At 50.5% G+C, this 19,553-nt stretch overlaps 1 protein-coding gene across 5 annotated transcripts; it reads right to left on the reverse strand.

The window, feature by feature from the left end:
* Nucleotides 1-852: 852 nt before the first annotated feature.
* On the reverse strand, nt 853-14,575 carry TGIF2 (TGFB induced factor homeobox 2). Of its 5 annotated transcripts, none has more exons than XM_084646474.1 (3): nt 14,457-14,575; nt 11,297-11,535; nt 853-4,215 (listed from the first exon to the last, which is right to left on the reverse strand). In XM_084646474.1, exons 2-3 carry the CDS (start codon nt 11,498-11,500, stop codon nt 3,625-3,627), a joined length of 795 nt encoding a protein of 264 aa, XP_084502600.1. In that variant the 5' UTR covers nt 11,501-11,535; nt 14,457-14,575; the 3' UTR covers nt 853-3,624. The 5 variants fall into 5 exon arrangements, with proteins under 5 accessions (XP_084502600.1, XP_084502599.1, XP_084502601.1 ...); XM_084646473.1 differs by having other exon boundaries at nt 14,277-14,572; XM_084646475.1 differs by lacking the exon at nt 14,457-14,575 and adding an exon at nt 13,884-14,040.
* Nucleotides 14,576-19,553: the final 4,978 nt, after the last annotated feature.

A 19,553-nucleotide genomic window follows, 5' to 3' on the forward strand; every position in this document is an offset into this window, starting at 1 on the left:
CAATCCCTGTGGGGCCAAGATGGCATCTTCCAGCAGCAACAGTGCTGGCCCTGCTTCCCTGTCCTGGACCTAGTGGGCAGCGTTCTAAGGCAAGTGGGGACCTGGGATATTGCGCAGGAGAATGGAAAAAGGGCAGCTCTATGCATGCCCTCACTGCCTGTTTCTCCTCTCTCTCTACCAGGCCCCAGCCCTGGAGTTCCTGGGGCAGAGAGAGGTTGCTGGGGTTGGAGGAAGCTGGATAATGATATTGTCACAGTGACTCACAGGTTCAGCTCGCTTTAGGCCCTTTTCCTGGCCCCCAGTAGCTTCATGTGCCATTCAGAGCCACAGCAGAGCGACAAACAATAGAACCCTCTTACCCCCAGCTGCCAAGGGCCTGGGGGCGGGCGCGGTCTGCCAGCTTTAGCTATGAGAGCGGACACAGCCACAGGCGAGCAAGCTAATCACTTTGGCTCCTACTTCAGCAATGGAGGCAACAGGTTTCTACCAGGCTTACCAAGAGCAAGACGGGCCCCCTGCCAGACCTTTTCCCACCATGGCAATGAGGCCAGGAAAGAAGCCAGCTCACCTCCCAGGAGAAGCATGCAGGCCTGGCAGTTAGAATGGTGCAAATTCAGGACATTTGATATGGAAGACAGAGGATAATATGAACCAATGCCCATTTTATTAGGTTACTTTTCAGATCTGAGCTGCATTTTAACCCTGAATCCTGCTTGTTAAAGTTGCAGCAGTTCAGCACAAGATTTTGGATCACCTGGCCTACCCTTAGCCCTGATTTATAAATACTGGATTTAATAAGCGGCTAGAAACCTAGAAAACAAGACACAGCACACCCATTATGTATTTTTTTTTTTAAAAAAACACCTTTATTTAACAAGAAAACCCAAAAAGTTATTTACAGTAGTTTTTTGCTCCATAAATTTCATTCAGAGGATTCTTCCCTCCCCTTTGTTGCTTCAATCTCCACAAACATCCAAGCCCAACCAGGAGGGGCTTCACCATCAAGATGCCAAACAGGATACCGCTGTGTGGTGCCCATGCTGGATGGAGCAGTGCATTATGGGAATTGCAGTTCTCTTCCCCCCCCCGCCCCCCTTCTATTATATACACCAGCCCCAATGCTTCTCAGCCCAGTCCCAGGAAGTTTGATCCTCTAGAATGGGGCAGAGAGGAAGGAAAACAAGAAGGTGAGAACTCTCCACCCCCCCCCCCCCCAAGAAGCCAATGGTAAAGCCTTTCCCTTCTAGGATGGCCAGGAGATTGTGAGCAAAGCAAGGTTCGCATCCTCCATCCAGGAACAGATGGGACGGGCACGGGGGGAAAGAAGGGGGAAAGAGTAGAAGAGAGAGAAAAAAAAAAAAAAGCCTAAATTGATCACTTTTGTTCCTAAAAAAAAAAAAAACAAAAAAAACCAACCCCCAACACCACACAGCTCTGCAGGGAACATCACTATGAATAGAAACCCAGGCTGGGCAGCTGCCTGGAGCACTGCAGCATTACCTCCTCTGGGAAAGGAATCTGTCAGGACAGAGTCAGGGTGCTTTCCCTGCCCTGCACCACGTGTGGTCCTTTGTACCAGCACACAGTGGGTGTGAGACACTAATCAAACCAGAATGGGAACATCTTATACCCACTGTTAAGGACCGCACACACGGTGTAGGGTAACAGGAAGTCAGATCTCTTGACTTATCTACAGGACATGGGAAGGGATTTCTCCCAACTGCTACAAGTTGCATTGCTCCTTCTCATGGCCCCATTTTGGTCTAAGCAAAAGGTTATTTAAAAAGATGTGTGTGGGGGGGGAATTCCCTGATAAGCCACCACTTTTCCCTTTATCGCCCCAAATCCCACAATGTACTGCTCTCCTTCCACTGCCCACAAGTTCCCATCTGCATGAGCATCAGGCACGGATGCCAGTCGTATCCTGCTGACATTAACATCACTATTCATGCAACATAATAATTAGGCTAACAACCTAGGATTAGTGTTTCTCAAGATAGATATATAGGTACGTATATATCGCTATTTAACTTACATTTACAGTGAAACAGCAATATTAAACACGGGGATGTTCATTCAACCCATGTTGTTCCCATTTCTGCAGGCTCCAAGAGTTACAATTCAAATGAAAGGTGCATGGCCTGTAACTCACAGCTATTTGGATTCATAACTGCTCCGCGTGCAGGTTGTGGCCCACACCACCCCACCCCACCCCCAACCCTATACTCCCGTTGGCAACTGCAACTATTCACAGGGCTACGTAGGATTTTTGTTTTGCTTTTGTGGTTGTGGCCACAGAAGAGATTGCAGGCTCAAAGCGCACGAGAGACCCTGCTCTGCGCAACAAGCCAGCTGGCCACGGGAGGTCACCATTGCTTCACCAGTATGGAGGGAACTACATTCAGCACGATGAAAGCGATTTCCAACCTGCACGTAGGCAGTTTGTTGTTAGTACATCACTAGCTTCACCAAGACTCTGCTTTCCAGGGAATGCCTCATGCAGGCTGCGAATGTTACAACAGCAAGAGAACAAGCAGGCAGTCCACGCCCACAAAGATTCCCTCTTCTGCTGGAAAGAGGGTATTTATAAAAGAAAAAAAAAGTACAAGTTATTTCACAGTCAAGATTAATCTCCAACCCCATTCAAATGCCCTTTCCTCTGCTCTTGGTCGGTATCCTCCCAGGACATCAGTACATTCCTGTCTTCCTCCCATGATAGGAAGTGCACATCTTCAGCAGGAATGCACGAGAAACGGTGAAGTGTTTCCCAAAGGAAAAAGAGTCAATCAAGAAATGTTTTCAGCATATAAGATTGCTGAACAGCACCTCAGAGATTTTACTGGCAACAACAACATTAGGGGTTTTTGTTTGTTTCAATGGAAAAAAAAAAAAAGCCACAGATTTAAGTTTTCCAGTTACTTTGATCTTTGCCTTTCCACAGGCTCTCCAGGGCTGCTCAAGGCTCTGCGACTAAACTCTCCGTTCACAAAATATATACAAGGCAGAAACAAAGAAGTGGGCCAGAGAGGTTTAGGGGAAAGTCTTTTCCTCCTGGGTGTTCAAAACCCAGATGGTTTCTCTCCCCTTTAGATGTAGTTTTGGCTGGACACTTCGTCTGTTTTTCTCCCATAAAGTCAGCAGGTTTTACACAGCAAAATAGTCATCTAGTAAGAGGTCAGCCAGCTACAAAGCTCTCGCTCCACATCAGCCACTAAGATCCTTCCAAGGAGCCAGGCCTCCCTCCTTTAGGCACCTGAAGAGAGGTGATGTCACCAGCATGATATAAGAAACCCAGGGTGGAATCAAAGGTGCAAGGGATGCTTGACAGCTTCCGAACACCGTGACAATGAGAAGGGTCATGTGTCCCCCCAGATGAAGATACTGCAGTCCACAAGGGCTGCTTTGCGGAGGTCCGAATGCCGTCAGGCTCCTTGGGTTCCCTCCTGGTGGGAGAAGGACGTATAATGTCTGGGATGAGGATCTTCATTGCTGAGAAAAACAATAGGGGGAAAAAAACAAAACAAAACAAAAAAAACACACCTTCAGCCGGCAGAGGCCAAACCCGACAGAACCCTAGAAGACAGGAAGGGTGGGCAGACCCAGCTGGAGCCAGCACAGAGCAGGTTACTTGGAGACTGGGGCAGCCTGGGGCTCCGTGTGCCATAACGGGGGCAGCTGCCCATTCTGCCGCTGCGATTCCAGCTCAGCCGCCTTCTGCAGAGCCACCTCCACCAGCAGCTGGAAGCTGCTGAAGTCCTCTCCGAAGAGCTCGGGCGGCGTGGGGGGCGGGGTGTTAAAGAGTCCGCTGGTGGGGCTGGCCGCGTCCGTCCTGGCCAGCAGCGCCATGGTGCTGCTTGTGCTCAGCTGAGGCTTGGGGTGGAGGTCCGGCTCCGTCCTGGGGAAGGGAGCCTGCTTCTCCTGCTCAGCCCCATGGGAGCTCACCACGGTCAGGCTGCTGGCCAGCGGCTGCGTGGAGGAGCAGATCACCTGCGGGCAGACAGACATGGACATCACCTTGGGGGTGGTGGCAGCCGTAGCAGGAGCCCCAGGAGGCATCACCGGCCCCCCAGAGCCTGTGGCAGCCCCACGGGGCAGGGCCACGTCTGCGGTCTTGCCCCCTCGGCGAGAGATGGTGAACTGGTTGGGGTCCTTGCCGTCCTTGCGCAGCATGTCGGGGAGGAGCCGTCGCCGGGCATTGATGAACCAGTTACAGATCTGGGGAGACAAAACACAGCTCAGTCAGGTCGTCTGACAGTGCAGTCCTGCGGGTGAGAGGCCAAGGCACCACGGAGCCAGGCAGGACAAGAACGCCTCTTTGCGGAGGGAAAGAGAACAGCCATGACAGGGATGTGGCTGCCCTCTGGCCAGAGCCATGACACCTCCCTATCCTTCACTTCCCCCAACTCAAGCAGAGAGGTGTAAACTTCCCTTCAGCACTACCCTCAGGGAGGGCAGGCTGAGCTGCTGCCATCTGCCCTCCTTCCCTTCGAGTTGCTGATGGCCCAGGCAGGTCTGAGGTGGAGCCAGCGCTCCAGGGGGCCCAGGCTGCTCAGGGGAGCTGATTCACCTGTTTCCTGGCCAGCATAGCCCACTTTGGGGCCTGGGCCAGCTCCGTGCACAGCTGGCCTAGCAGATGGGAGGCTGTGCCTCTTTGTGCTGTTACTCTGCTGCCTCAGGGGCAGGGATTTAGGGTTCCCCCCCACAAAGACCATGTTACACTCTGGCTCATGGCAAAACTTTGATACAGGCTGAGCTGCAGACTAACCTCCGTCAATAACTCTACAGCAGCGATTCAGGACACGGTTATAACACTTGTAGCCCTGCCTCAGACAAAGCTAGAGCCCTGCTGACAAGAATGGTTCAGGATGGCTGCAGCTAACATGGCTCTGAGCCCACTGTGGGGAGAGGCTCAAGGGTCCAGTCCTGCTCCCAAAGCCAATGAGAGCTTTGCCATCCATGCCAATTGGCCCTTAGCAAACCATGTCATTCTGAAACCTGTAAGAACAAAGGTCATTTGAACCATTCTGGGAGAACCACTCACTGCAGTAATCAGATTGCACAAGTTTTCCTGTATGTCCCTCTTCAAAATAAGCAGGAGGAGGGGGGCAGTAAGGTCCAACTGGTTTGGCCCAAAAGACCAGCTGTGTCCTTGTCACCTGAACACGTCTCCTACTCTGACATACTACCCAGTCAACCCAGGGCAAAGCTGAAAGGGAGTCTTCCAAGACGCCTAACATGCTTTCCCTTGCTCCAGATCTGATCAGAAGGATGGATAGGAAGTAGAGGATGCAGCATTTGTACATGGCCAACTCCTGCCATAAGACTCACTCTAGCTCAATGGGCCCATACATCCCAGATCCGGAGACAGATTTCCCTCATGTAATGCAAGGACTTTGTTAAACAAACACAGGCAGATTAGTGTAACATTCTTGCCCGCCTGGATGCAGGTCAGCAACACTCAGGCATGGAAGAGACACTCCTCCACATGACTGCTGTTAGGGCAATCACAATCCAAGACTCGCCTGCTAATACAATGTTGACAATGTGGCTTTTAACAGTTATAAAGCTTTAACTTTTTCAATCTCAATGTCGACAATCAATGAATAATTGTCTCCCCCCCATATTTCCCATCGTTGTGAAGATTTAAATAGATCAGAGTTCTTAAAAACAAACCGATATTATCATATTACCATATTACCATAAAACTTGAATTCTGGCAAGTCTATTTATACGATGCCTTTCATCCCAGCACACTTCTCAAAATGTATATATGTAGGAATCATTTCACACGGACCACTGAAATATGGCCATCTCTGGGGTGAAGTGCAGAGGCTGTTAACTGTGCATAGCAACTCTACAGCTAAGAAGAAGTAGTAAGGATTTGTTTGCTATTTAGGGTTTCCATTTCTTTACAGAAAGATGGCCCTTTCCACCCTTGATCTAATTAATACTACAGTGCACTATAAAAGTGGTACTAACATATTACCATTTATTTTGCCAACCAGCAGAATTATGGTCAAACTCTCAAAGGAGCATTCAAAAATATGTGCACTAACTGAGCAAGGCTCATGGGTAGATGTTTGCAAGCCCCTTGGAAATGCAGCTGCCATTTATTCAATTTGCTCTGCAATGTATATCAAGATCTAAAACAATAAAAAGCTAGATGAAAATCACTGTGTTCTACATAGAAAGCAATTAGAAGAGTATGAAGCAAAATGACTGATCTCTTCCGAATCAACAGCTGTGCAAAATATACCGCCAAGGACAGAAAAGTTACTGCAACTTGGATCACTATTATCAAGAGCTCTGTTTTTTTGTGACTTTCAGACAATAGTTTGCATCTGACACTTTTACAAAAGTCACTATTTCATGCCACACAGGCCCTAATCTTGCAAGCTGTGTGAGAGCTCTCTCTGAAGTTCTGCATGTGGAAGGCTTCAAGGATCAGACAATGTCTCTAGATTCTAGTCTGATTTTCTTAAAGGGGCACTGTCACAAAAATCATAGGCCCCATCCTATCCTGTGCTCCCACTTAAGTCATAGCAGGACTGGGACCCATCATTTAACACCCACACTTCTTAAAGGCTATAAGCAATGATGTAGAGTATTCAACAGAAAAAGCCTTTAAATAAAAAAATACCAAAAACCTATTGACTTTGTACCATTCATCTTGTTTGTTTTCCTTTATACATATAACTCAGTGTGGATAACACAACTAGAGAGGGGAGTTTTCTCTCTGCTTTACCAGGATAATTGCAGGCAACAGATTAGGGCCAGATCCTCAGCTGACGTAAATCTACAGCACTCTTCTGAGATCACTGGGGCTCTGCTAAGTAACAGCAGCTGAGGATCTGACCCCTAACAAGGTAATTAGAGTGGTTATGTTCGGTTTCTAGTCAGCTGCCCTCTGTGTGTTGGACACTGGCACTAGGCTGTGGTGTGCCTGGATTCACACCATACAGCAGTGGTCCCCAACCTTTCTAGTGGGAATAGCACATTGGTATTCCCAGAAGACTGTGGCGGGTGCCAAAATGCCGCAGCCAATTAAGATGCATCACCTCTGAAATGCCACCGGGGGGTTCTCTGGCAGCCACACTTGGCAGCGGGGTGTCCTGCAGGTGCACAAAAATGCCCGGCGGACAGCGCTTTGGGGACCCCTGCCATACAGCATGGCTTGGATTAGACAAAACACACTTCAAGCAAGCATTAGTATCCAGTAGGTTTTGTAACTAACCAGCTAACGCAGGGACCAACCTTAACTACCCCGTTCCCCTTTAAAGGGTAACCCCCAGCTTATTTTTAAGTAAGGCCAGTGGTTTCCCTAGCACCAGTTCTTTTGCTATTCACCATTACAGCACACAGAGAGGTGGGAGCTTGGCAATCACTGACGGTTTCAGCACTTCACACTACTGGCCCCAGACAAGCCAAAAGCAAGAGCTCCCACTGAGGTCCCTGGGAGTTACAAGTGCTCAGTACCTCTCAGAATCAGGCCCCATTATGGATGGCTGGGGTGTGTGTACACACACACACTTCTATGGAGTAGGCCTGTTGGGTTCCTCTAGATTTGTTTGTTTGTTTGGGGGATGGGTAAGGAAGGAGCCGGTGGGGGGTGTTAAGTCAATTTCAAACTCACAGGCAACAAAGCTTTTGTTGAATCTGCAGGTTTCCTGGGACCAGGCACAAGAGTCTTATCTACTTTGCAAAAAGTTGAGATACATGGCTTCCTGGTTTCCCTGGAGACCGAGCACTGCTGCTCTCACATTCCTTGTCTGCCAGCCACTGGCCCCCTGCTCTGAGAGATGGTGGACAGAAATATATAATCACATGCACTGGACTGGGTGGTGGCTGGTACTTAACCCGATTTTTAAGAGACTCTAAGAGCCTGGGCGACTGGCAGCGGTTCAAATGGAAATGTCAAGTCTGAACCTCCAATGCCACCTCTGGGGTGCATTCAGGGCTTAGTACATTTCGTTTTCTCTGTGATTGCAAAGAGAGAGGTTTGCTCAGATCCTCCCCACACCCTGAGTCACTGCCATCACACCACGATGTGACGGGTGCTACCTCAGAGCTCCCCCCGCCATGGAAGGCTGGGGGAAGAAGAGCCACTGGAAGTGACAATGTTAGTACACAAGGCACTGCTTTGGGGCACTTATGCACTATTTGATACCCTTTGTATTATTATTATGCCTACATCCCAAACTTATCATCAACTTTGTCTGCACCAGATAATGGATAGCCACTGGCCCAAGCACCACTGAGCCAGCTCCATAGCTCTCTAGCATCACCAGAGCAGCTGCAGCGTTCCCAAAATGAAAGGGAAGACAAGTTTAGAGAGAGTCACATGCTGAGTGTATGTCTGCCCTGCTGCTGGGGGGTGGGGGGGTGGGTCAGTCAGCCGTAACAAAATACACGGCCAGATTGTCCAAGTGTTGTGCACAAGCTGCCTACACAATTATCACAAGTGCATGTGCAAAGCAAGTCACTGTGCACATCCAAATGTACAGTTAGGACATCCAGTCACGTGACCGTGCCCTGAAATTAGGTGATAACTGGCACCTGGTTTATTTGAAAAATCTGGCCTTTCAGTTTTTAAATAAGAATAAAAAACAACCAGCAACAACAAAAATCACCTTTCAGACTTGAGAACCTTGAACTTCTAGGTTCTGTTCGCCAGCAAGTTGTAAGTGAGACAGAAAACAAATAATGACAGGTTTCAGAGTAACAGCCATGTTAGTCTGTATTCGCAAAAAGAAAAGGAGGACTTGTGGCACCTTAGAGACTAACCAATTTATTTGAGCATAAGCTTTCGTGAGCCACAGCTCACTTGCATCCGATGAAGTGGGGCTGTGGCTCACGAAAGCTTATGCTCAAATAAATTGGTTAGTCTCTAAGGTGCCACAAGTCCTCCTTTTCTTTCTTAAAACAAATAATATTAGCCGAGTCTTTATAGGAACAGCAGCAAGACAGAGCTTAACAGCATAATCTTGGCTTCTGATCTTCCACTTCGGCAGGGTCAGGCCTTATCGGCAAGTAGCTGGGAGACATGGAAGGAAGACCAGAGCACTACAGAAGGAGTGGGGGCTATTTGGCAGGTGGCACTTTTCCTCTAAGCCAGCACCAGTACACTGGCTCCAAGGAGCCCTATGCTACTGGAGATGCCATCTTCAAAATACTCTGCAAAAATCACAGTTAATCATCACTTGCTGCCATGAAGGATCCCCAGCGCTTTTCACCAGAGTTGGGATATTGAAGGCCAGCACACTGGCCAGATTCCTGGTGGGGGACTTACACTCTGTCCACATTACAAGGAAAACCCCCATCACCATCCTTTGGTTTCTTCTCTCTTTGTCCTACAGGGTTGGGGTGGGGGGGTGGCGTGGCTGGAGGGAGGACCTAGCAGTACAACTCCTGCTGTGATCAAGAGTATTCTCCACACAACGGGAGGGGTATGACTAGGACCGCACCATTCGCGAGGGGAGGGGTGTTCCCCAGCATAATTGGGGTATAGGCAGCTTCGCATGTCAGAATGTCCTGTAGTCTGCTGCTCATCCTGCAGCACAGGTAAGGGAAGGTGGGGGGGGGAAGAACCTGCGTCCACCACTGGTTGTAGCACAGGCCAGCCTCTCTGGGCCTGGCATACGGAAGCTGCAGCCAGCTCAGCCTCTGCCCCAACAGAGTGATCCTTCCCAGAGCCCCTCACCACCCAGACCCTGCTGAGCCGGGTGCTGTCAGGACATCTCTAGAGAGGCCAAACTGACAGGGCTGGAGTGGGCACATCCCACAATCTAGCAGCACTCAAACTCACCTTGCAGAATGCCCCCTCCCCACCCCCACCGGTAGGGATATGGTTTGCCACAGAACGCACAAATCAAGACTTCCAGGGGGCAAGAAGAGGGAAGTCTCTCAGAGCATCACAGTCCAGAGAATACTCATGATGCTGGGACATGTCCGAGCTGGAGTTCCACGGCAAGAAAAGGAAAGTGTGGGGCGAAAGAGCCCCACAGAGACAGGTCAGCCCTGAATGTGCTTAAATATCACCCAGCAATGGGCTTTAGCTCTGTTGGATCACAGGATTGGGGCCCCTCCCCATCTACAGCCCCATCCCATTTAAGTTTGGGGGCTGGCAGCTAGCATGCCTTAGCTGATCTCAATTGCCATCATACCACACAGGGAGACAGGAAACAGGGAGGGACCCAGTCAAACCCAGCACCTTGAACTGCACCCCAAGATGGCTAAGAAATCAGTGCTGAGTGCAGAAGAGGCATTAATGCCCCAGCCTCCTCCTGCACTAGCCAACATTTGCCTTCAGATGTGCCTCATGTGAATCACTCTGCAGTGACCCTGCGGGAGTGACCAAGGCATGGGTCCCCCTGGCACAGCCCACATTCAAAAAGAGGCATCGTAATCTTCCAGCCTTGCACAGATGGATGGAGAATTGCTCTGGGATGCTGCTGCTCCCCATGCCAGCTTCCCCAGACTAGGTTACTGGGACAAAACCATCACACTCATTCTGATATCCGAGTCTCTGGAGTAGCACTCTGCCCACAGTAACTCCCCAGCTGTGCTGCACCCTCTTCTAATGCAGTGGGTTCAGATTCAGACCAGGTGTGAGTGGGGGTCACTGCACAACCCTCCAGTGGAGCTGCTGCTGCAACTAAAGTCTAATCACATTTCACCTGTCTCCTCTAGTAAATCCAGCAATTTTTCAAAGGCACTATTTGATAGGAGTACAGGTAGCAGCATCTGCCCTTTAACTTAGCACTCATGAGAGCAATAGTCCAGTAGCACTCACTAGAAAAACCTTATAAACAAATAGGAATAAGACCCCAAGACAATTTTTGTAAGAGTAGAGGTTACACCCTGTCCAAAAGGCCAACCCCGCCCCCCTTACAGTTTTGCATTGTGGTTGCACTCCACTGCCACAGAACTGGGCAGCAGGTGTTGGGGTTATGGATCACTCTGGGGTCTTTCAGGAGGAAAGGTGCTGTACATGTAAAAATAGCTTTGCTGCTTAACCTCTCTGCCTCAGTTTACTGCCGTAAAATGCCCCCCCCCCCCCAATACCTACAACCTGTCTCACGGGAGTGGTGCCACGTTTAAAGCATTAGAGTACGCAATGCTCTTGGAGATCTTCAAACGAGTTCTCCTTGCACAATACAAATGCAAAGCACTTTTCTGCCAAATATTTTTAGGCAGGGCCAGGTCCCAACCCCCATGTGCCATGCATTTAAACCCCCTCCGGTCACCAGAAATACATCCTCTTGGGGGGATAGGAAAGGTTGAGAGAAGCTCTCACCTGCAGCACAGAGAGGTTGGTCTGTCCAGACAGACTGAGTTTCTCTTGCTCAGATGGATATGCATTGAACCTATGCTCATACAGCCAGTCTCGGAGGATCTTCACCGATTCCTTCGGGAGGTTCCCCCTTCTTTTCCTCTTATTCGACTGCAACAGGTCCAGAGAGGCAGTCCCATCATCTTCTCCGAGGTCACTGTCTGACATGGTGGAGCTGCCTGCAGACCGCTCCTGGTTAAAGCCTAGCAGAGGGAAAACAAAACAAGGCACAGGTTATGCCGCATTCCATTTTGTGACTGGCCTGATGCAAAGGGGTTAAATTAACAAGCAGTCCCTCAGCTGAGCCCTGTTTTGGGCAGAAGCCCAACCTTGAGAGTGGCTCAAAGATCAAGATGAAGCCATCATGTTCAATCTAGTCCCATGCAGACCCCAAACAGCAACTCAAAGGCACTGCACCGCCATCTCCTCCTTTAGAGGGGTTTATTGCCTTGTATTCCCCACAGTAACCGGTTCACATTTATAATATAACCCCCTTAGAGGCCAAAATGTGAAATAAACAGAAGTTACAGGGTGCTCTGTACAACAGACCATTTGTTCAGAAGCCTAACATTAGTCCCCAAGGCCCTGATCCTGCAGATTTCACGTGCTTCAAGCTAAGCATGGGCTTAACACTCCCATTCCCCTGGAACAACTCAGTGTATTAAGGAGTTAAGCACACCTGTAAACTTTTGCAGGATCAGGGCCCAGCACTGGCCGCTTTAAGAAAACAACACAAAGCCAACCATGCATTATGAGTGTCTGGACTCCAAGGAATGTGCCAAACTTGTGTTAGTCAGCCTCACAATTCAAAGTTGTGACAGCAGTTAGAAGAAATACCCTTTGATCTTGCATATAATTCGAGGTAAGACTTTGAATATAAATCTAAACCCCTCTGCCTACCCTGCAAAGTGTTTACAGAAGCCCATTGTCACCCCCTGAGCGTGTTAGCCCTCGGCAGAGCGCAGACATGAGAACGCTCAAAGTCATTTCTTGGTTTGCTTTAAACAAAAAAAAGTCTCCAAGCTCATTTGCTACTCTCCCTCCCCCGTGCAGCTGCAGACATCTTCGTTAATTGATACACAACCCAATGGGCAAAATTCAAACTGCCCTAAGGTTGATTCCTCCAGTTAGCTCATTACCCTTCCCGGCCATGTGGCAGAGTTGGTCTGGAGATGGCATTCAAAACCGCGGCGCTGCTCTCTGCTCCCCAACACGCACGCACACCACAAAGCAGATTCAAGTCCACTGCCATGCAAGCCCCTTCCTCCCTTCAAGAGGAGAAAATGGCAAAGCTGTCTCCCTAATTGGAAAAGCAAATGGATCCCTGGCCGGCTCCTGCCTGCAGCCCTGAGTGGCCCAGGGACCACGGGGAGCTGCTGGCTACGTGAGAGACAGAGAGGCCCTCTGCTGTGCTCCGCTTCAAGGCGCTCTGTAACTGAGCCGGGATGGAGGAGGGTCTGCTGGTTCCCTTTGGCCCTGAGCTGCCCCGGGGAAGCGCGACCCAGCCCGAGGAGAAATCCAAAACACCCAGGGGGGCGGGGGGTTAATCGCAGTAGCAGATTTAAAACACGCTGGTTTGATCTAAGTTCTGCCCAGCCCCTCCACATGCAAAACCCCAAACACTCTGCAAAGCCGGGTTTCCAAAAGTCCAACATCTTCTCCAGCCAGCGGCCGCGCCCCCGCACAAAGGGAGTGCGAGTGGACACACCAGCCCGGGCAGCTCCCGACCGGCGAGACCCTTCAGACCCCCCCCCAGAAACTTCTCTCCTCCGCTTGGATTCAAAAGAAAGAGACACACACAAAAAGGAGAAATCACGTGTCCCAAGTAAAGTTCCCCCTCTGGGTAAGAGACCAAAAAAAGCAGCCAAAGCAAAATCAAATCCCCCTTTTTCTTCAAAACCTGAGTTTATAAACGAACCCCCAGCTCTGGGTGCGGGGAGGGGGCTGGCTAGTTTGGAAAGTTGCGGGTTGAATCCGGGTGCAAGGCGGGGGGCGGGGAATTCCCCCTTTCTTTAAATCCCTGCCTCTCTCACACACACACACACACACACACAAAACAAACTGGGACTCCATGTTTTCTGCCTGTTACATCTGCGATCTTACCCCCAGACCTCCTCTTTCTCCTCGGCCCTTCCATGGCATGGGGAGGGGCTCCCCCGGGTCCAGCTGCACCCCTCCCTCGGTAAAAAAAAAGGGGGGGATTCCCCCCCAAAAAACCAAAAAAACACGCCCAGAGGGGAGCAGAGCTCGGAGGGCGAGGCAGAGAGACACGGAGAAAGTTTCTCTGTCTCTTTCCCGGAGTGACAGATGCCTAGACAGAGTTCTCTTTGTTCCAAAAGAAACAGGAACTTGCGCGGTTTCCCCCCCCCCACACACACACACCACCTAACCTCCACCCCCCCTTTCTCCAACACCCCCCCAGCTGTCACTTTACAAGCTCAGCAAACAACAAAAATTCCCCGCAAACATGGATTGCTGAGTTAAGACGGGGCTGGGGCGAGAGATTTGGAGATCCAGAGGGGATAAAAAATCCGCAAAGAGGAAAAAATACCCTGGTGGTTTTTTTCCTGGAAGGGGGGGTGTGTGCAAGAGGATCATTCATTCGGGGGAAAGCAAGGCAGGGGGAGGCATGCGGTCGGGTTTGCTGGTCCTCCTGAAATGTTGCAAGAAGTGTGATCAAACAAAAGATTCCTCCCCCCTCCCCGCTCTCCATAGTTCAGTGCTTTGAAGGTATTTTTTCCCCTCCTCTCCCCCCAGTGCCTTTTCTTTTCAGGGCGATACAGGAGTTTCTGCAGAGTTTGGTGGCTTCCTCCAAACCACGAGGATGGGGGGGGGGGGTTGCTGCCCCCCCCCCCCGGCAACCAGTACATGGGAGCCGGATGGGCAAGCCACGCTTCGCCAAGCACAAAGTTTTCCCGAAAGACACTCAACTTCCCAGACTTACTTTTCCTCGTCGGTTTCATGTCCCCGCCCGGGTTCAGTCCAGCTCTGGGCCGGAGGGGAGTCCGCGCAGCTGATGGGTGCTCCTGGCTCGGGGAGGAGAGTTGCCCCCCTCTCCCTTTGTGTAGCCTGCGGAGGCTTTTAAAGAGGAGGGGTCTGGGGCTGTTGGTTGGGTCTTTAATACCTGACACGCTGCCTGACAGCTCCGGCTGGAAGCCACCTCTGGGGCTTGACGTCAGATCCCCCCTTCCCAGGGCTGGTTCACAGTTTTAGGGGCAGCAAAGCAACCGCAGGCAGTTCGCCCCCCATGAGATCTGAAATGTGGGGGAGGGGAGAGGAGGAAGGGTGGGTGGTACACGGCAGAGAATCTCCTCCTCCCCTCTCTCTGGAGAATGCAGAGGGCAAGTTGCCTCCTCTAGCCTGTCAGAGAGGAACCACCAGCCCACTCGTGTAGCCGCTGCTGCCCAAGCCTCGGTGCAGAACATTATACAGATAAAACCCAGCAGAAGAGCAGTGTAAGCACACGAGGTCTGATTGTTAGCGGGCGCCTGCGAATCCGGACTAACTGCACTGGAGCCAACCCATGTAAACGAGCTTGAGAGGAGGAGCTCACAAGGTTCCGATAATACCTGTGTTTTTGGTGCTTAGTTTATGCAAATCGTGGGCAATTTTCAAGCTGTATATATTGGGTTGTTTTTAATGGAAAACATTTCTTCCCAAAGCATGCTCCAAACTTTTCAACCCAGATTTTCCTCCCATCACTTCTCGGTTGGGAGGAGGCGGTCTCCTTCAGGCCCCGATTCAGGAATGCACATGCTTCATTTTAAGCCCCACAGCAGTCCCCCTGACTTCAAGACCATTACCCGTGTGCTTAAAATGAAGCCCATGCATAACTGTTTGCAGCAGCAAGGCATTTAAAGCAGGAGAAGCTGACAGCAGCAAAACTGCATCACACAGCTTCCTTCATCTCTAGGCCTATGAAGGCCCCAACCTGCAAGGGAATCCATGCGACTCTTTTGATGTCACTGGGGAGCTGGGTGGAGCAGCAGGTTGCTGTGTTTCAGGAGTAAGGCCTAACTTCTCAACAACAAATTCAGGGACAGAATCTTGCAAAAGAAAGTTGAGTAAAATCTCTCTCTGTAAAAACAGACCTTTTTCTTTAACTGAATAGTAAAAACCTGGCCTTCGGGGGTTAGCTTTGTCACTTTATATCCATTAACATGGAAAATCAGAGCTCTGTGTACATCCCTGGATTGCATTAAAATTAAAGGACTTTTGAAAAGAAAGACCAGTGGCAGGGAGTCATTAGCAAAGCTGGGGTGGAGATGATTTTCTTTTTGTAAAGACTCAAGAGTAGGCACTTGTTAGCCATGGATGTTTGACAGGATTATGGAATGGAATGTGGATATGAGACCTTTGGATCTCACTTCGGCCGGAGATCTGTGACAGCCATCACGGGACCTGCAATGCCCACATTCTCTCCCTGGCCCAGGAGGAGGTGGGTAGGACGGGCGAGCTTTGGTGTTGCATTCCGATGGGGATGGCGTGGAGGGGCTGATTCATTCTAGTTATGCTGTCCCTGGGTTATTTGATTTGTTACTGGGATAAATGATGAGTCTGTTTAATTACTGCGATATTTTTAAAAGATTATCAAGGGCCCCCAGAGTATTGAATGGGCATTCTCTTATGGTAGCTTAATAAAAAAATAAATAGAGACCCAAAGGTAAAGCGATCACTGCAAGTTTTGCTATGCCTTGCGACAGCAGTCAGATTAAGGCCATATCTACACTTAAAACGCTACAGTGGCCCCGCTGCAGCTGTGTTGCTGAAGCACCTCAGTGTAGACACTTACTACAGCGATGGCGGGGGTGGAGGGGTGTCTCTCGTCGGTGTCGTTAACCCACCTCCCGAAGATATTGACTGAAGAATTCTTCCGTTGACCTAGTCCTGTCTGTACCATGGTTAGGTCGGTTTAATTGCATCTCACAGGGGTGTGGATTTTTCACACACCTGAGAGACGTAGCTCTGCCAGTGTAACTCTCCAGTGTAGAGCAGCCCAAAGGAAGACGTATGTTTTGACAGGCTACACACATGGATCGTCATAACCTCATCTACCAAGATACAAGACCATCTCCACACAATACTATTCTGCTATGCAAGCAGAAGTTCTCCTTTAGCCTAGGGCCCAGATCTTCGGGTCAGGCGCCTAACTCCCATTGTGCCTATATACCTTTGAGGATCTGGGCCTAAATTGCTTGTACCCTTTGAACCAGGAGGCCTGGGATTCTATCCCTGCTCTTGTACTAGGTGTCCAGTGGCCAGCATAGCAACTATGTTGAAGTCCTGGATGGTCAGAGGTTTTGTTACATTATCATTTGCCACCTTCCTGCCACTCAGCAAAAAAGAGAACCAGCGATGGTCTGAGTTCCCTGCATGGTACACCCACTGGGACATCTCAGAACTGTAGCGGGCTGTTTAGAGCTCAGTTTAGATTGAGGGGGCTGACCACAGCAGCAGCAGCGTGAGACTGACCTCAGTGGTTTGGGGCCTAATCCTGCACAATGTTGCTCCCCTCCGTGGCGCTCAACACCTGGCAGGATCGGGCTCGTTAGGGAAAGAGTAAAATGGACAAGCCGTAAACTTGCAGCTGTTTCTGAAGGTCTGGTTCAAAGCTTGTTCAGGGCAGCAGCTCATGTAAAGCCAACCCTGCACTTTTGAGGACAGTGGGGTTTTGCCATTGGTTTCAGTGGGAACAAGATCGAGGCCCGGCCCCCAGTCTGGAGTTTGGCTGCCTAGGGATGTGCAAACTGAGCTGATTGTCCTGAATGTGCTGCTGACTGGTCAGTCTGGGAGTGGGGAAGGTGCTGAGTGATTCACTGAGGGCTACACAGAGAAGGTCTGGAAGGGGAACCAGAAGATAGCAAAAGCCTTCTCCTGAGGAGTCCTAGTGAGTCAGGGAGGGCGGTGATGGGCAGTGACCGGCAGAGGGGAGAGAAGGAAATTCCAGCTGTTGCATCGCATCACAAAAAAAAGTCCCTAGAAATGTAAAGTCCTGAAACATAAAGTTGTGTTGTAACTAGGACAGCTTGTCTCTCAAGTGGGAGGTGGTTGTTCTCTTCTTCTGTTGACCGAGCTACTGCCTCTCAGAGAGATGGGTTAGCAAAGTGATGGAAAAACCCCTTCGGCCAGCATAGGAAGCCTTTACCCTACGGTGCTACAGCAGCACAGCTGTAGTGCGGTAGCTTAGGGCAGTGGTTGGTGTGCAGGGAAAGTCCCGGGTGGGCCGGCCGGTTTGTTTACCTGCCGCGTCCGCAGGTTCGGCCGATCACGGCTCCCACTGGCTGTGGTTCGCCGCTCCAGGCCAATGTGGGCTGCGGGAAGCGGCGCGGGCCAAGGGACATGCTGGCCGCCCTTTCCACAGCCCCCGTTGGCCTGGAGCGGCGAACTGAGCCCAGTGGGAGCCGCGATCGGCCGAACCTGTGGACACGGCAGGTAAACAAACCGGTCCGACCCGCCAGGGGCTTTCCCTGAACAAGCAGCGGACCGGCTTTGAGAGCCACTGGCTTAGGGTATGTCTACATTGGCAGAGTTACAGCACTGGCAGTTACGGTGCCGCTCAGAGAGCGCTGAAGGGAAACCGCTGTTGTGTGTTCACACTGTCAGCTGCCTGCTCAATCGCGTGTTCACACTTGCGGCGGTATTCGGAGCAGTGCACTCTGGGCAGCTATCCCACCGAGCACCTCTTCCTCTTCTGTCTCTAAGAGCTGTGGGAAGGCGGAGGGGATCACGGGGCATCCTGGGTCCTGTCCCAGTGCATTGCTTCGCATCCCAGCAGTCCCTGTGCTTCCGTCCGCATTTGGCGCCATCTTTCAACGGTTTGTGTACTGCGCGCTCTGCCTCTTCGGGCTGCGGGAATGGATCCGGCACTGCTGACCAATATGCTGCTTGCTCTGACCCACACGTCATGAGTGGCAGTGGAGTTATTCCTTAAACTGCAAAGGCAAGAGGAGTTCGACATTGATCTCGCAACGTGTACTAGCTAGACACGAAATTGCTTGTGCTGACCACAGTGGAACGCCGCTTTTGGGCTCGGGAAACAAGCACTGAGTGATGGGATCACATCGTCATGCACGTCTGGGATGATGAGCAGTGGCTGCAGAACTTTCGCATGAGGAAAGCCACATTCATGGGACTGTGCAATGAGCTCGCCCCAGCCCTGTGGTGCAAGGACACGAGAATGAGAGCTGCCCTGTCACTGGAGAAGCACGTGGCAATTGCACTGTGGAAGCTGGATACTCCAGACTGCTACTGCTTGGTCACTAACCAGTTTGGAGTGGGAAAGTTGACCATTGGACTCATGTTGACGGAAGTGTCAGGGCTGTTAATTACATCCTGCTCCGAAAGACCGTGACTCTGGGCAACGTGCGTGACATTGTGGATGGCTTTGCACAAATGGGCTTCCTGAACTGCGGAGGGGTAACAGATGCATATTCCAATTCTGGCACAAAGCCACCAAGTACATTAATTGGAAGGGGTATTTCTCTATGGTTCTCCAGGTGCTTGTGGATCACCATGGGTGTTTCGTGGACATTAACGCAGGCTGGTCTGGAAAGGTACATGACACACACATCTTTCGGAACACTGGCCTGTTCAGGAAGCTGCAAGCAGGAACTTTCTTCACGGTCCAGAAGATCACTGTAGGGGAAGTCGAAATGCCCATTGTGATCCTCAGAGACTCTGCCTTAATGCCATGGCTTATGAAGCTATACACGGGGCACCTTGACAGCAGCAAGGAGTGGTTCAACAACAGGATGAGCACGTGCAGAATGACTGTGGAGTGTGCTTTTGACCATTTAAAAGCCCGCTGGTGCTGCCTATATGGGAGGCTGGACCTGGCCGATGACAATATTCCTATGCTTATAGCCGCATGCTCTACGCTCCATAATATTTGTGAAGGGAAGGGTCAAAGCTTCACTGAGGGCTGGACCACTGAGGTCAGTGCCTGGAGGCTGAATTTCAACAGCCAGAAACTAGGGCTATTAGAGGGGTGCAGTGCGGAGCCATAAGGATCAGGGATGCCTTGAGGCAGCAATTTGAAGCTGAAATTCACTAATATTTGTTGCTATCCTCAGGAGTGCAGTGCTTGTAATGCCAGGAGGTGACTGTGATTGGTGCAGACGATGCACTATGAAGGTTTAAGAATATTGCCTGTTGGTTTGCAGGGCTCTGTTTGCTTTCAATTAATGGGATAAAGATTGCTTTCAAACCAAAACAATTCTTT

The sequence above is a fragment of the Lepidochelys olivacea genome, assembly GCF_965140295.1.
Source record: "Lepidochelys olivacea isolate rLepOli2 genome assembly, chromosome: 13".
NCBI lineage: Eukaryota > Metazoa > Chordata > Testudines > Cheloniidae > Lepidochelys > Lepidochelys olivacea.